The sequence below is a fragment of the Bidens hawaiensis genome, unplaced genomic scaffold (genome assembly GCF_021521415.1).
Source record: "Bidens hawaiensis isolate Kalapana, Puna unplaced genomic scaffold, B.hawaiensis_p1.1 tig00002717_1, whole genome shotgun sequence".
Lineage (NCBI taxonomy): Eukaryota > Viridiplantae > Streptophyta > Magnoliopsida > Asterales > Asteraceae > Bidens > Bidens hawaiensis.
In genome coordinates, this window is record NW_027491146.1 from 2006450 (window position 1) to 2024214 (window position 17765).

At 33.7% G+C, this 17765-nt stretch overlaps 1 protein-coding gene and 1 pseudogene across 1 annotated transcript; both read left to right on the forward strand.

The window, feature by feature from the left end:
• The first annotated feature begins 2069 nt into the window (after positions 1-2069).
• Positions 2070-3377, forward strand: LOC143620857 (UPF0481 protein At3g47200-like). The gene has a single exon (XM_077092452.1). The coding sequence runs from the start codon at positions 2082-2084 to the stop codon at positions 3375-3377; it is 1296 nt and encodes a 431-aa protein (XP_076948567.1). The 5' UTR covers positions 2070-2081.
• An 11331-nt stretch (positions 3378-14708) lies between these two features.
• Positions 14709-17465, forward strand: LOC143620826 (disease resistance protein RGA2-like; annotated as a pseudogene).
• Positions 17466-17765: the final 300 nt, after the last annotated feature.

The window sequence follows — 17765 nt, forward strand, 5'->3', positions numbered from 1 at the left end:
GAACATGAGAATGTGTTTGTACTTAACTTATTACATTCTTATATCATCCCAACACATCTACCAAATTAAAACCAAACTCTCCGGAGCTTCAACAACCATTCCCTCAATCGAATCAGAGCTATGCAACACCGACTTACGATCAATTGGAGGTAAATCATTGCCTGATTCATCCACACTTCGCAAATCCACACATTTCCAAGGCCCCAAAGTTCTTCAGGAAAGTTAGATCTGTTCGTAAATCAATTTGTTCTGTTGGGTTTTTTCTCGAATTAGCAATTAATTGCATTATTTGTAGCTTCCATTAGGCAATTTGACATTAGAACTGTCAAATTTAAGGTTGACTCTTTGTTGTCGGTGTCAGTGTCTTTAATTGATAAGTCAACGGAGCCCCAGTCAATGCCGTAGAGGACGGAGGTGGGCCTGACGTGGGTTAAGATGATGGCGTCGCAGGACGGAGGTACTGGTTAACGGCCCATTTGACGCCGAAGTTGGACGGCGTCGCCGGGACGGAGGTAGTGGTTGACGGCCCATTTGACGGCAAAGGCGGACTCATCAGAGAGGTCGACGGTGATGCCAATGCGGCGTTGGGCGGTGGTGGTGGGGTGGCAGGAGTGGCGGTGGGACGGTGGTGTGGGGAGGTGGCTGCCACGTAACATTTTTTTGACAACTCAGATGGACACATCAGCAAAAACATAACAAAGTTAGTACTCCGTTAGTCGCGGACTGGTGGAAGAAACGAATGTTAAAGTTGGGACCGTTGCTAGCCAAAATGAAAGTTGGGACCAGCGCCGACAAAAATGAAATAATTGGGACCTAAAACCAATTTTCCTAATATAAATTATTATAATGGCCATATATAAATGTATAAAGTTAAATTACAAATGACAACAAAAATAAGAAGGGTGAGAAGAAATCTGATCCATTAATCTTATATTTGAATGGCGGAGATTAATTTAAGAGAAAAAAATTGATGGGAAGGACATAAAGGTAATAACCCACTTTTGTTGGCTTTTCATGTCTACATGCGAGCACATGTCAATTCCCCTATCATTTAAAACGTCCATACGTTTATCACGCAACATTCTTTTTGAAAAAGAATTTCACCATAATAACAAACGTTTTTATCTTTAATATAAGTCTCAGATTGTTGTATAAAAATAAAAAAAAAGTTAGTGGGTTTTTTTGTATTGTGTTATTGGTTGTTCATTGTGTTTTTTAATTGGGATTTTTTTAGCATTGTGTTATAGATTTTGGTCATTGTGTTATTAATTGATACTCATATTAAAGATAAAAACTAAAACAAAGATTAGTCATTGTGTATTTGTGCTCATCATTTGTCTTTCTACTTATCATTACGTTTTAGTTATTGTGTAACACGTTCATTGTCTGTTATTCATGATTAACATGTGACATTCACTTAATTTGAGAAAAAAAAATATTACGTTCATGTCATTGTGTAATATATGTAGTTTCCATTGTGTTTTACGTTTAACATCATTGTGTTTTACGTTTCAGGTTATTATGCAATTTGTATTCATCATTGTGTTTTATGTATTACATAATTTGTTATTAATTTATCATTATATTTACGTGTTATTATTACGCAACGGTGTTATTAACATTTAAACAAAACACAATGATGATTTGAAATACACAATGACCAAAAAACACAATGACAAACAAAAAGACATAATGACGTAATTTTTGTTTTAATTCTTATAAAACAAAGTCATACTCATATTAAAGATAAAAAACGCTTGCTATTATGGTGATTTTTTTAAAAAAATATATATTATATTAAAATGTATGATTGAGGAATTGGTATGTGACTTCCATACGGAGAGAGAAATATATACTATTACTTTTATACTATTTTTTTTTGGTTATCACTTGACACATGTCAATTAATTATGCCTTCTTAACCCTAAAATATATAAATAAAATATTATTATATATTTATTCCTACATGTTTTTCTACAATCAAGAAAATTGGTTATTCATACTTATGACTTATCGTTGCAAATTCCTCTTTCCAGATATCATTGAAGGAAATCAATCAAAAAATAGTACAGTTGGAAAACATGGATATGGAGCGCGGAGAAATTGTTCCTAATACCGTCCGAAGTCTCCTTGATTATGTTGGAGAAAAACAGTGTGTCACCAACAAACTTTCACCATCTGTATACGTGGTTCCTAGTACCCTCCGACAGCTCAGCCCCGGTTCTTTCGCCCCAAGGGTGGTCTCTATTGGGCCACTGCACAGAGAAGACGAAAATCTGAAACGATTTGAAGGGCGGAAAGCTGCTTTTGTGCACGATCTATTGTGTCGTAGTTTAGACTCTTCACCAACACAAACGTTTACAGCATGTGTGCAGAGGGTGACTTCCATAATTGAGAAAATCAAGGGATGTTATGCTTACCCGCCTAACGTGGAGCCTTATGATAACATGGAACTTGCACAGATGATGGTTACGGATGCTTGTTTCATACTTGAATTCATTCACCAAATGCCAAAAGATTCCAACATAAGGTTGCAGGACCAACACATACCTTATGATCTCCTACTGCTAGAGAACCAAATCCCGTTCTTTGTTCTTAATGTTGCATATGAGTGCACTGTTAATAACTTTGATGAGCGTTTATCTCTTGCTGCATTCATCCATCCACTCCTAAAATACACCAGCCTCTTCCAAGGAGGAATAAAAATCGGTGGTACTCGCTCATACACCAATCACGATCATATTCTTGGCTATTTGTACCATTGTTACCAGCCCAAAGAAGAAATTTCATCAGGTTTACCACGCTCAACAATCCATTCTGCTGTAGAACTGGATGAGGCCGGAGTAAGCTTTAAGCCTAACGAAGATGCAGAATGGCCAATGGCCATGGAAGTGAAAAAGTCAAGATACTGTTCATGCGTTTTCTGGTTTTCGTTCAGGTCTACTCTCACCATGCCTACATTGCGTATTGATGATTTCACTGAGTTGGTGTTACGGAACCTCACTGCATATGAACAGTCATACGCGGTGTATCCTTATGTCACATCATATGCTAGGGCAATGGATATGCTAATCGATACTCATGAGGACATTGCTCAGTTGGTGACATCAAAAGTTATGATCAACCATATAGGTTCAAATGAAGAAGCTGCTAATATGATAAACAGAATATGCAAAGAAGTCGCCCCCGAACATTTTTGTTACGCTCAACAATGGGAACAACTGGATATCCATTTCAAGAGTTACTGGCCAAGAAAGCTGGTGAAGTTAAAGCGTACTTATTTTAATAGTCCGTGGAGTATCATTGCTCTAGTTGCTGGGTTCATTCTTTTTGGTCTTACCACAGTTCAAACTATCTACGCCGTTAAGTCTTCCTGAAGCAAATAACAGAGACTAAATCATCTGAAAGGAACTTATTCAAATCATCAATATATATTATATTACCCGAACTTGCAGCGTTTGATTTAGCTTGAATAAGAGCCGTTTGGCCAACTCCAAGTCATGAGGTAGAGCCGTTGCTTTGTATTTGGTCTGTGCGCACTTTCATCGTTAATCAAAAAGTGAATCGCTTGGTGCATCTTCTTGTTTATGTTGTTCTTATTCCAATAATCAAACCGTTGGCTGCTTGTTAACGTTGGATTGATATTGATTGAGTCGTTTGAGTTACTTTTATTTGTTATTACTTTCAACTGTACCGATAATGGTGCAGTAGGAGATGTTTGCGTTTATTGAGTCTATTTAAGTATTTGAATGTTATGAAAAAGATTATCCACTCACAATCTTCTCTAAGAATATATGTGTAAACATATTTGCAATAAGCCTTGTGCCTAATCCAAAAATCATTCTTACAAAATGTTCTCCGAGATGATTAGTTCTATTGCTAATTAATTTAATTATGTCATTAGTGTTACTCAGTTAATTGCTATCTTTAAGCATCAATACGTATTTCAAGGTTTTATGCTTATTTAATATGCTGATCAGGAGTCACATATGGAGCAAGTGGGGTTTTCTTCGGAAATTATCATTTTGACCCGCTTTTTTAAAAAATAGTCTAGGTTTATAAAAAAATAGTCGGGGTTTAAAAATAGCCTAGGTTTTACAAAAAATTCCTCAAAATAGCGTATTTTTTCCGTCAGATCCGGCGGAATTTTAACACCGTCCGACGGAATTTTGGACCTTTTAAATCACGCCACATGTCAACGTATTAATGGATCCAACGGAATTTTAGTTGGTCCGACTTTACCTCTACCTTTGAAACCTTAAATCTCCATAACCAACCTTCATCTCCATCTTTCTTATTTCTCCATAAAATCAAGCAAATCAATGTGCAAATTGTTTAGTTTTTCGAGGAGAACACAACCATAGTGTTCAATTTCACTCTTGACCCCGAATTAAAATATATAGGATTCGTCGGAGAAATTAAATTGTCGGATCCGACAGAAGCATGAACTAAACCTTCAGACTCGAATGTTTATTAAAATGCCAGTTTGTTTCATTAATTCGTCGGACAAAACGGAAAACCGTCGGATCCGACGGAACAGTAATATGCTTCGTGGCGTGTCTAATAGGCTCATTATTCCGTCGGATCAGAAACGGTTTTTTTGTCGGATTCGATGGATTAGTTTGGTTATTTTGGAATTTGTTTTAATTTTGGGCTAAAACTGGAAAAAAAGTGGGTAAAAATGGGTAGTTTGGGAATTTTCCCTATTTTTTACCCAACTAGTTTTTATTGATAATCTAAGGGTGGTGGTAATGGGGACTGGGAGAGGGGTGCTGCCGCATCGGCATTGATGGGGAGACCGCACCATCTCCTGTGGTACTGAAAAATAAAAAACACCCTGGAGTGTCCCTGGAGCGATGTTTATGTTTATCTCATTTAACATGAAGCTATTGAAGGCGCGGGATGCAATTTTGGGGCGAAGAAATGTTTGGAAATAAAGAAGTGGGAACACCGTCCCACCCATCTCATAGTGAGATGAGGGGGTGATGGGACCATTGCCACTACCCTAAGAGTATTCTTGATTCATTCTCCATCTTGATCTATATAATTACACTAAAAACACTATGTTTTCTCTCATTTTAAATTAAATATTTTTTTTTATACTTTTATAATTACATTTTTTCTTCTTCACTTACAACCTCCTTTAAAATATTAAAAAGTTACAAAAAGTGAATAGTGTTTCTTTAAATTTATTCATAAACAACTTTTTCTCTCTTCTTTACTCAAAACTACTCATAAGCACCTTTGAAAATATAGAGAATCTCATAGATTTTGAAGGATATATCGGAAATGCTTTAAAAGGCAGCAACATTTATATCTTATTAATATACCTTTTCTATATATATATATCCTTGTCCTGTCTGTTAAATGCGTCTGTTAAATGCGTTTAAGGAAAGTAAAATTTATTTTTGTAAAGAGATTATTTAATTGGTAATGGCTCTCGGATATAGTTGACCCTAGTTATTTATTTATTAAACGTTTTTCAAATGCTTTTTGAATCTTTTAATCCTTTTAGAATACTAAATATACAAAATAAGATTAGTTTATAGCTAATATAATGCAACCATTGGCGGTGGCCAAATGGTAGTGCTAGATTTGAGCGTCAAGTGTGCAGTGGATTTAGATCGGAGTAGAGATGATCAAATTATGTTCGTTCAACATGTACATGAGAACCAAAGGTGTAATTGAGAACAATGAAAGTCAACTTGGCCTATTTGTTAATGTTTTCTTTTTTAATTTTTAATTCAAAAAGGCATTATAGAATTTCCCTGTGTCCCTTTGTTTTTCAGCCGGGCCACATTTGCGCCCCTCAAAGTCAAAATTACATAAATGATTCTATGTGGTTTCTTTGTGCGTCGGCCACTGTCGTTCAATCAAAACTGAAATAACGATTATGTCCTTTTATGGCATTCGTGTTGCGTCCCTGTGGTTTTCAAGAATTACAATTTGTGACCCTAAATCAAAAATTACATGTGTCTCCAAATAAAACACCCTAGACCTTCAAAACCCCAAAATTTGATTCATGAAGTCCCTGACGAAGGTGTGACGGGCATGGTTCAAGATATGCAATAGTATGTATCATGTATGTATGTATGTTGGGAAAACAATGGTTTAAACTTTAATCAATCTATGTGTTTTAATAATGTCTTAGTTACGATAATACGACATATATTAGTTTTAGTTCATCATTTATAACTATATTTTAGACACATGTTCCTTAACGTTTGATTGATAACCGTTAGTCACAATTAAATTACAAGACTAAAAACACTCAAGATCAAGATTATCAAGTTTATGTCTATCAAGGATTAAATAAAGATTTCTACACCAACATGAAGATGAAGAATTCACAAGACTAATCTATTGAAAACTAATTAACAACTTAGTTAAGATAAGTCATTAGTTTTTATAAACTTAGGATAAGTTTATAAAAATATATATTTGAACACAATTGTTTAAATATATCAAATATTTGAAATTCAAATGTTTAAAAAACTTATATTTAAAAGATCGGGTGTCCACGGTCGCTTCGGGTCAGCAGTCTCTTAGCCTTGTCTTTCACAAACTTATTTTGGGCTTTTACTTAGTTTGATTACTTTGAAGATTAGATGTAAGTGTTATGTGGTCGTGTTTATTTTTTATGTGCTACTATTCGTATTATATGTTGTGATGTTTGAGTTGTTTGTTAATCTTATTAAAATGTTATGATTAGAGAATGAAACCGGGTAAGAAAGGAGAATGCATCTTACTTAAGAAATATCCAAGAAAAGTTGAACATATACAGATTCAACTAATAATAAACTCAAACCGGTTTCTCAATTATAGAGGTTTCCCAAAAATAATTCACAACAAATGAACAGAAATACCCATTATATATATATTAAAAACCAAAATGTCAATACTCACATTATTTAATATTCATCAAATTTACAAAATAATTTGTTTAGGGTACAAGATTCTTATGAATAACTTTTTTGGTGACTCACACATTTGTTCTACTCATCATTGGCTTTATCTCCTCACTCACAAATACAATAAAACATTATTATAATTGAACAAAATAACAACTACATTACTGTACGCATAAAACAATGGCTCATCATTTCAATCATGTTTCTATGCATATTGTTTACTTTTATCACTTGTTACTAATAAATATATTCAATATGATGTGATTGGTTTTTAGGGAGGAGATTTCTTTTCCGAATACCCGTTCAATATCTGTACCGGTACTTGTATCTGTACCTATGCCCATCTATTCAATACGGGTATGGATACTTAGATTTACTGATTTTAAGTATATGTACTTTTGGGTATAGGTGCGTGTACATGTAGTATTGCAGGTACTTGGTATCGTTAGGAATATGTAGGGGTTTTTATTAATATTTCCAAAACTCGTAACTCTAACCGTGTTTTTATTTGGATATTCTCAAGGCTTCAAGTAGGCTTTTCAAAACCATTGATAATCAAAATAAGTACTAACAGCTCTAATTAAACCAATCAAACCCTAGTTCTTTTCTCTTCTTCTTCCAATCAATAACCAGTAACCGCCATCATGCATGAAATTTTTATTATGGTTTATTTGTTTCATTTTTTGTTTTGGTATTATGTTTTGGTTATGGTATTACGGTTTTGGTTTTGGTATTATAAATAACTGATTGTTAGTACCATACCGGTATCGTACTAAGTTTAGTTGAGTTCTTTTTTTAAAAAAGAAAAAATTGGTATCTAAGCGGGTATCGTACATAAAGTACCCGTACTCACACCCGTACCAATATCCATACCCGTCCCATAAAATTTGGGTACGGGTATGGGTACCCGGATTTACTGATTTTAGGTACGGATACTTTGGGGTACAAGTAAGGATACAACATCGATCTCATCCTTATTGGTTCCTACTGTTTTTACACAAAATATGTTTTATACAGGATCCATTATTAATGAATATCACGCATTAGATAGCAATTCTATAATTATAATACCATACACACTACCTCAAACACAATGAAAGGAAAATGATTGGAGACATAAAACTGTTTCTACTTCCCTGCCAAGAACAAGGGAAATCAGGGTCAGTCCAACAATTTTGGACTCACCGTACCAATCACCAACCCATTCACCTGAACCACAACCTACAACTACCCAAGCAAAACCTATACCACTGGCTGAAATTTATCAGATTTATTTGCAAGAAATTTGTTGCTTACTATGGAGAATGACACTTTGAAGTTTAAAAACAATGGACTACAAGAAGCTTTGAATGCTGCTCTTATAGAGATTCAATCCCTAAAACAACAAAGGCCTGAAGTTGAGAAGATGCACCAAAACAGGTGGAGAATGCTCTTGAGTTTATTGGTGCTGAATATGATGCTGAATCTAAGGAGGAAGAGGTAATGTAGGATGTAGTTAGTGATGTGAATGAAGAGGATATAGAGGTGATTGAGGAGGAAGATGATGAAACTCTCATGTCCTGTAAGACTGAGAGTATGGAGGATGGAGTGATGAATGTTGAATTAGAAGATTTGTTCAATGAAGTTGACCATTTCTCCTCCAACTACAAATAATGATGAACCTAAGAGTTTCTAGGATCAAAAAAGGAGGAGAAACAAGGGAAAAGCTGTTGAAACTAATAAAACACAATTATAGCCCTTGAATGCTCCTGAACCAACATCCGTGACCACTTTTTAAACATTGATGAATCTGATACCAGGGCCAGAATTGTGTTTAAACAAAGAATGAAAGAAATTTATGAGAAACAATTTGAAATTTCATGTTGACTGAGAAAGAAATCGATGAACAAAGAATTTTATTAGAACAAGAAGAGATTGAAAAGAGAATAAAGAAGAAGTTGCAATGGCTAATGATGAAGAAATACCCCAAGAGATCTTAGAATCTCTCATTGAATTAAAGAGGGGTGATGAATAAAGGGAGAATGTGGAACAAGATAAAAGTGTTAAAACTAATGTTGAAAAGAAATAATGAAAAATCTTGAGGAAGTTATTGAAAAAGTTATCAAGACTGTAAAGGAATGGCTAGAGACTATTGTTCACTATGCTAGAAAAAGAAAAAGGTCAACTTCCCTGAGAAGGATATACCTATCATTGATGATACTCCTGTTGATGCTATTCTTAGTAATAAAAGACAGAAGTCTATTGCTTTGGGCACAATGAAAGGGAAAGCACAACTTGAAAAATTGTTGAAGAAAAATGCTGACATTCCATCTTAAGAAGAGCCACAAATAAGTGCTTTGGATGACTTATCTGGTGAGTTAAACAATAATAATTTTGATGCTGAGCCCGAAGTGGAATCCAAACAGCATGAAAATCCTCTTATTCATTTAACTGAAATACATATAAGAAACGTTGAAAGAAGGATGAACAAAATTAGAATGAGAGATCCATGAATTTAGTCTCTACTGAAGATTGGGATGCAATTTGATGAAATAAAGAACTTGAGTGATGAAGACCTTGACTTCTTCATGTGGAAAAAGCATCTATTAGAAGAAAGGAGAAAAGAATAGGGGGGGGGGGGAAGAGAGCTGATGATAACCAGACAAATGTTACTAGATTGATGATAAAGGAGAAGAAGAAAATTTTCCTAATCAGTAATAACTATGACCCTGCTCATGTAAACAAATTGTCAGATGATGATCTTGAAAAGATTTATGAACCCATGATTGATAAAACAGAAGAAGAGGCTGAACTTAGAGAAAGAAATACAGAAAACGAAGCAAAGGAAGAAGCTCATAAAAGGAAAAAGGAGTTTGAAGAAATATGGAGGAAAGTAAGGATACCTTGTTGATCATGGTTATCCCTATGAAATTGTAAATTAACGACAAAGAAGGAGGTTGAAGTACAACTTCAAAAGCTTACAAAGAGAACCCTTGAAGATTAAAAAGTCACCTCCCAACAACACAAGGAAACTTAAAAAAGAGTATCACCTGTGAAAGCATCTTCATCAAAACCTTCTGAACCTAAGAAGAAGAAGGTATACAAGAAAAAGAAAGAGAAAGAAGAGCATGTCTTTTCTGATGGCATGGCAAATTTATTAAGGAGATTGTTAAGAAGTAGATGAGTTTAAAAAGCTGAGATTGATAAACTCTCTAGAACTCAAATGAAAAATTTGTATGATACAGAGTTGAAGAAGTATTATCAAGAATTGAAAGAGATCAAGTTAACCCCTCCAAGAAAGTCAAAACCTTCCTCTTCTAATCCAGTTAAAAGAATGAAAAGAAAAAGGAAAGAGGTGAAGGTGTCTAGTGAGAAAGATACTGAGAAAGTTGAAGAGGATGAATATGTGCCTCCCCATGATGAAGAAACAATGAAAATGATCAATTATTTAGTTGGAAGAGCCAGAAATTATGATAGGTTTATTAAGCTTTCAAAAGAAGAAATTAAAAAGGCTTATGATAGGAACTTGAATTGGAAAGAGATGCTAATAAGATAATGGGTGAAACATAAAGAACTCCTGAGGAACTTAGAGAATTTTATGACCAGACTAAACAAGGAGATACTCCCAAATTTCTTGGATCATCCACCTTCAGACCCGCATCATCTCAACTATCAACATCTAGACCACCTGTTCCCACTGCAAGAGCTGCTCTTAGTAGAGAACCTAGCTCAAAGATAAATGAAGACATGCCTATAGACTTGTTCTATAACTCTAAGTTTGGTGAATAGAAGATTATTACGAAAAGTGGGAGGGTGAGGACAATCAAATACAAGGATGACATTAGAGACTTCTCCGTTGACCAACTTTCCAAAATGGCAAAACTGAATCTATATGATTATCAAAAAAGAAACAAATTTGCAAGGGCTCAACATAATGAGTTGTCTAAATATTTGAAAGAACAATATAGGAAGGGATTTCCTTTATTCAAAAGAAAGAGAAGAATGGAGCCTACTGAAGCAGAGAAGAAGAAAAGATATGAAAAGGCTCGTGAAATTAGGCTGTTTAAAATTCCTGTGAGTAAACCTCAGTGGACTATAAGAGAGGCGCATGAAGAGAGAAATGACAAAACCAAATGCTAAAGCAAGGAGAAATGGAAGAATAACTGAGATCAGATATGATGAAGAATCAAAATGCTTCCTACTGATGAACTATCTTGGTGCTCTCTTGGGTGTGATACAACATGATTATGAGCTGCAGTACCTTTATATTAAAGATTTAAAGATTTATTGGACATTGTTGAGTGGGACTTACCAGAAGATCGCATATTTTATACCAAGCTCTCAATGTTTCAACAAAGAGCTGCTACAGTCAGAAATGAAACAATTGATAGACAAAATGAAGAGTATGAAAAAAGAATGGCAATAGACAGACCTTGAAGACTATCCTTTTTTAGTTACTTGTAATTTTTAATTTTTGAGTGTTTTTGTCTTTAATTTGATATGTAATGCCCATGAGGCAGAGTTTAAACTTGTAATATTTTCCTTTCAGTAATGTTATTTACCGGTTTGAAGGATTTAATGTGTATTTTGATAAAGTGTAAGTAATTGAGGTATGTTTTGGTGCACCTGAGTTTGTTCCGATCTAGGGGGAGATTGCTGGGTCTAAAGTAAAGATTGGAATCTTCTCAACCTCCCCAGAATTGCCTAAGTATGGAACTCAAGCAAGCTCAAGCACTTTAAGCAAGGTTTTTACTTCCTCGACCAAGATATCCTATCCGAGTAGGATTATGCTCAAGATATCTTCTAAGTGTAAGTTTCGAGCAAGCTACACTTCGTCAAGCAAGGTTAGTTCTTCTATCATACATGGTTTCTACCGAGCAAACCCTTGATGTATCTTTGCTTAAACTAAGTTCCCGCGCAACTTAGTGGGTCGAGCATGGATGGAATAAAGATGAATCTCAAGTAGATAGTAGGGAGTTTATGAAAATTTATCCAAGTATTACTCCCAGCATGATTTGGCCTCGAGCATGTGTACAGTACCCGAATATACTTAGAATGTTCAAATGAACTAAGTATAGCCTGAAGAGATTCGAGCAAGAACTTGTTTGCTTGTGGGATCTTTCCAAGCAAAGTTTGGAATGATCGTGAAGATTGAAGCTTGCTTGAGAGGAATTTTTTACTGGAAAATCTTCTAAGTAAAGTCTGCTCGAAGTAATGTTCCAAGCACACTCAAGGATTATAAGGTTTCAAGAGCCCTGCTCGACAAGGAAAAATATCTGCTTGAAGACCTGATATACACTTGTAATTATTTTTGGAATGCTTTGTAATGATTAAGGTTATTAGAAGAAACGTCTGGGCCTATAAATAGAATGACAAGTCTCATTGATAAGACACCTCTGACCTAGTACACTTTTTACCTGACAATATTGTATTGATACTTGAGAGTCGACTTTCCTTTAAACCCTAATATTTTCATTATATTTCATCAAATATTGTTATTAATGAAAATCTTTTGAGTTAAACCTTCTTCTTCAGTCACTTACTATTATTAGTAGCTCACTGTTTGTGGTTGATTCCGCAGACCACATTCTAAGGGTCTTTATAATTTGTATTCCGTGTGTTCTTGTTCGATATTGTTATTGCTATCTCGAAATCACTGTCCTGAGAATTTTTATTTTAACCTTTTCTATATATATATATATATATATATATATATATATATATATATATATATATATATATATATATATATGGTTAGATTAGAATAAAAACCCACTTGAGTTGTGAAAACTCTAAAAACCTATTCTCAACCACATGTTTTTAATTAAAGATTAAATCTTGTGGTCCACAATTTAAAAAATATAAAAGTTTATTTACATTTTCTCTCTCCTGAAAACATATATAAAAATTACTAAAAAATGTAAAAAAAAATAGCAAAACATTTTTTTTATGTTTTCGATGTTTTTTTTAAATGTAATAACATATATTACATGTAACAAAAAAAATGTTACATAGTGTTTTCAGGGGTTTTCTCAACTTAAGAGGGTTTTCAAACTATACTTTTCATATATATATATATATGGTAAAGTTAAAATAAAATGGCTGACAAAAATGAGAAATATGCTAAGGATTTGTGGCATTACCAAAAAACCATTAAAAATAATAACTCAAAATATAAATAAAAAACAAAAGAATTTAAAAATCTAAAATGTTTTCCCTGTCATTCCTGTTAAAAAACCCCCGAAAAGACACAATACGAAAATAAACAAAAAGCACAATGTTAAATAAAAAAAAGACACATTATATCGCAAAATATAACACTGTTTCAAGCAAAATATAACACAATGTTGAGTGATATAACACAATACCAAGAAAAAAAGACACAATGTTAAGGAAAAAAAAAACAGTCAATTATGAGATTAAAAAAAACACGATCAATAACGAAAAGACACGATGATCTTTTTCCTTAACATTTTTTTAGAACGAGAAAGATGGTGCGAACATTTTTGTGTTTTTACGTTATTAATTTTTTTATTAAAATTTTGAGTTATGATTTTTTTATTAATTTTTCATTATTTTCTTTAAGGGGTTTTTTTGTGGCGTTCTCATTTTGTCTCCCTTATATATATATATATATATATATATATATATATATATATATGGTAAGGATCCTAAGAGAACCACTGAAAAATTGAGAACTTTAAGAACCATTTTGGACCACTAAAAAACCTTTAAAAAATATTTAAAAAATTATAAAACAAAAATTTTTAAAAAGTAAAAAAACCAAAATTCTTATATTTCATTCCGGTTTCATTAAAAAAAACAAATTTTTTTTTCTTCTTTTTAATTCGTGTTATACCTATACACATATGTATACTTTCATTTAATCTCTAGTTACGTAATGTACACATATGTACATTATTATTTACCTTAAATTATGCATATGTGTATAGGAAAAAACATGTGTGTACATATTATACATATATGTATAATAAAAAAAACAATTTTTTTTCTTTTTAATTCGTATTATACCTATACACATATGTATACTTTCATTTAATCTATAGTTACGTAATGTACAAATATGTTTATTATCATTTACCTTAAATTATACATATGTATATAGGAAAAAACATGTGTGTACATATATGTATAATTTAGCTAAACTGCGAATTTCTTTTTACGTATTTTTTAAAAACCGGGATGATAAATACGAACTTTGGTTTTCTTAGTTTTTTCATTTTTGTGTTTTTTTTTGTTTTATAATTTTTTTATTTTTGGTTTTTTTATGATCCAAAATGATTCTCACAGTTCTCAATTTTCAAAAAATTCTCACATGATCCTGATCCTATATATATATATGTAATTAATTTTTTTTGTTTCATTGTAATATTGAATTTGAGCCAATAGTTGATAACCATGTTTTACTAAAAAGTGAATTTTATAAAAAAGTTAATAATGTAAAAAATAAAAATAAAATAATAAAATGAATAAAACATATCTTACAGCATATAGATTTCATTATATGCTTTTTTTAGAAACCACCTATATGCAGCATATAGTGTTATATGCGGTATAGGTAGTTTCCTCTAAAGGGAAGGTGTCACGAGAAAACCTCTTTAAAAAAAATAGCATTGCTTACTAAAATGATTACTTTGTCAAGCTGTTTTCTAGATATTCAAGCCTTGCAATAATACAGAATCATGCTAACGATTTAACTTTGCATTTTTATCGTCTTCTCATTCTTGCTTTGGTTTTATGACATACACCTCTTGAATTAGATCGATCTTTAGTGGCATACATCATTCAGAAACAATCATGGAGGATGTGATTGTTACGGCCCTTGTGAGAGAGGTAATATGGAGACTGACTTCTGAAGCGATCTCCAAGTGTGATCCATGTTGGGGAATTGAAAACCAATATTTGACACTCAAAAGAAGATTCTTCCAAATCCAAGAAGTTCTTCATGATGCAAAAGACAAACGTAGCAAGGAACAGGTGGTAGATTCATGGCTTAAGAGTCTCAGATCTGCGTCCCTAATGGTAGAAAATGTGCTGGAGGATGTCTCAGCTCAAGCTTTGCTACAACGTCTAGACCAAAAAAGAGGCATAAACTACATGGTAAGAGCCTTCTTTTCCATTGATCAAAATCATCTTATATTTCGTGTTAGGATTGCTCACAAAGTTAGAGCCATGACAAGAAAACTGGAAGCCATTGCATCCCAGAGATTTGCATTAAGTTTGATCCCCGGTGAGGTAAGTAATTTAGATGTGGAAGTTGCAGATGAAATGCCAGATAGGCAAACTAGCTCGTTTATACATGCTTCACTTATATTCGGTAGAAATGAAGAGACTGAGATGGTACTTAAACAGATATTCAACCAAGGTGCTAGAAATTATGACAATGGTGAGATTCAGGTGTATGGCATATTGGGTATGGGAGGCGTGGGAAAGACTACTCTAGCTCAACTAGTTTATAACAATAAATGGGTGAATGGTTTTTTTGATATTAAATGTTGGGTGTATGTCTCTAAAAATTTCCAAGTTAAAAAGCTAATAAAAAGTATAATTGAATCCATAGATAAACGAGAGTGTGGGCTTACACATCTAGAGGTGTTGCAGGAGTCCCTTCAAACAAAGTTAAGGGGAAATAGAATTCTTATTGTGCTAGATGACGTTAGGATTGAACATGTTGAAAAGCCCAAGTGGGACATATTAGTGGAAACATTAAGTTGTGGGGCTGAAAGAAGTATTGTTGTGTTTACCACACGATCCCAGACGACATGCCAAATGTTGGTTAAAGATCCTGAGTTTCAACATAATATGCTACCTTTATCAGATGAGGACTCATGGTTATTATTTAAAAAGCTTGCATTTGCACAACGAGTAGAGGACAAAGACATAAGTGAGCTAGAGCCTATTGGAAGGGAGATAGTTAGAAAATGTAAAGGACTTCCTTTAGCAGTGAAGACCTTAGGTAGCTTAATGTGGTCAAAACATAGTAAACGTGATTGGGAGCATGTGAGCAAAAGCAACATCTAGGAGTTGCTAAAAATGCAAGGGCTGCAAGATGTGCAAGAAACGGAAGAAAATGAGGTCTTCCTAGCTTTGAAGTTTAGCTATGATGGTTTGCTTCCACATTTAAAGCAATGTTTCGCTTATTGTTGTTTGTTTCCTAAAGGTTTTGATTTGGAAAAGGATGTGGTTATTGAGTTGTGGGTTGTTAGCGGTTTCATTCCACGGAGAGGAGATATAGACTTGTATGTGCTTGGGGAAGAAATTTTTGATTTCTTGGTTTGGAGGTCCTTCTTTGAGGTTTCAGAGAATAAGAACTACTCAAAAGATAGATATGTAATACCTTATCAAATGTATGACATGGCACGGAATGTGATGGTTGATGATTGCTTTGTTATAAAGGATGCAGATAAGAAAGTTATAATCCCAAATGAGGCACTTCATTTGAGTTCATCAAGTCTTGATATTCAACTTTCAACCCAGGATTTAGGACGCTCAACATCATTAAGGTCAATATTCATGTTTGGAGCAGAGTTTGAATGTAATATTAGCCAAATTTTCAACCATGTATATCTAAGAGTATTATACTTGTGCGGTATTGGATTAGGGGTACTGCCTGAATCAATTTGCAAACTCAAGCATTTGAAATACTTGAATTTATCATATTCAAGTATAGAAGTTTTACCTGAGTCGATTATTTATCTCCAAAAGTTGCAAGTGCTTCTATTGATATTCTGTTATGAACTGTGTAAGCTACCTGAAGGCCTAAGATACATGAGCTCTCTTCGACTGTTGGACATTAGTTATTGTCATTCACTTCTGTGTTTGCCATCTGGCATCAAAGAACTTAGAAGTTTTCGAAGACTTCCACGGTTTCATGTTGGTAACAAAATTGGTGCCAAAATAGGGGAATTGGGGGATCTAAACCTTCTTGAGGGGGAGTTGGAGATATCAGGACTTGAGAACGTTGAAGACTTAGAAGAAGTCAAGAGTGCCAATCTCAAAGACAAAAGAAAACTGACATGTTTGAAGTTAAGTTGGTCTAACATGTATATGAGAGAAAGTAAACGGGAATTGCAAGAATACGATAAAAATGTTCTCGAGCGACTAGAACCAGATCCGAGTCTCAAGAAACTGAGCATCTTTTTTTACATGGGAAAAATTATTTCTCCAAGTTGGATATTAAAGTTAAATAATTTGGTAGAAATTGGATTTTCTGGGTGTAAGCGATGTGAGTGTATTCCACCACTTGGGAAATTACTCAGTCTTAAGGTCATTAAGCTGTTAGGAATGGATTCTTTGGAGGGTTTCCATAATGATGACATGTCAGAAGACACCAATATGTTTCCTGGTTTACAAGAATTAAACATCTTCATATGTCCAAATTTGGTTTCCTTGCCGCCTAATCTCCCAAAACTCAAGATCTTAAAATTGGAAGAGTGTGGGGCATTAAGTTCGTTGCCGGATGAAAGTTTCAGGAATCTCAACAAAATTGAGATAACCGGATGTAAAAAACTAAGCCAAAAGTATGGGGGCGATTGGTCTAAATTTCTCATATGAATAAAACTGATCCCCCAAGGTAACATTTAATTTTCTACATACTTGTCAAATGAAAACAAAATTGTGAAAATTATCAGTTGCAAATCGAAGCAGAAAACTCTCCATTCTCTAATTGGTAGTTTACTGACTCTAAAGCCGATTATTAAATCTTTTGGTTTTACACAAGTTAAAAAGAATACGATATTTGAAATTAAGATGGTGTGTTTTTCTATCACAATAATATATTTATCTTTTCAAAAGACATTCATAGCATCTTCGTTATCTATTTCATTATGCGTGATTCCCTAGCAAGTTATTGGT

Excerpts from the sequence above, each read along its gene's own strand:
- LOC143620857 (XM_077092452.1), top strand. The coding sequence starts at position 2,082 with ATGGATATGGAGCGCGGAGAAATTGTTCCTAATACCGTCCGAAGTCTC.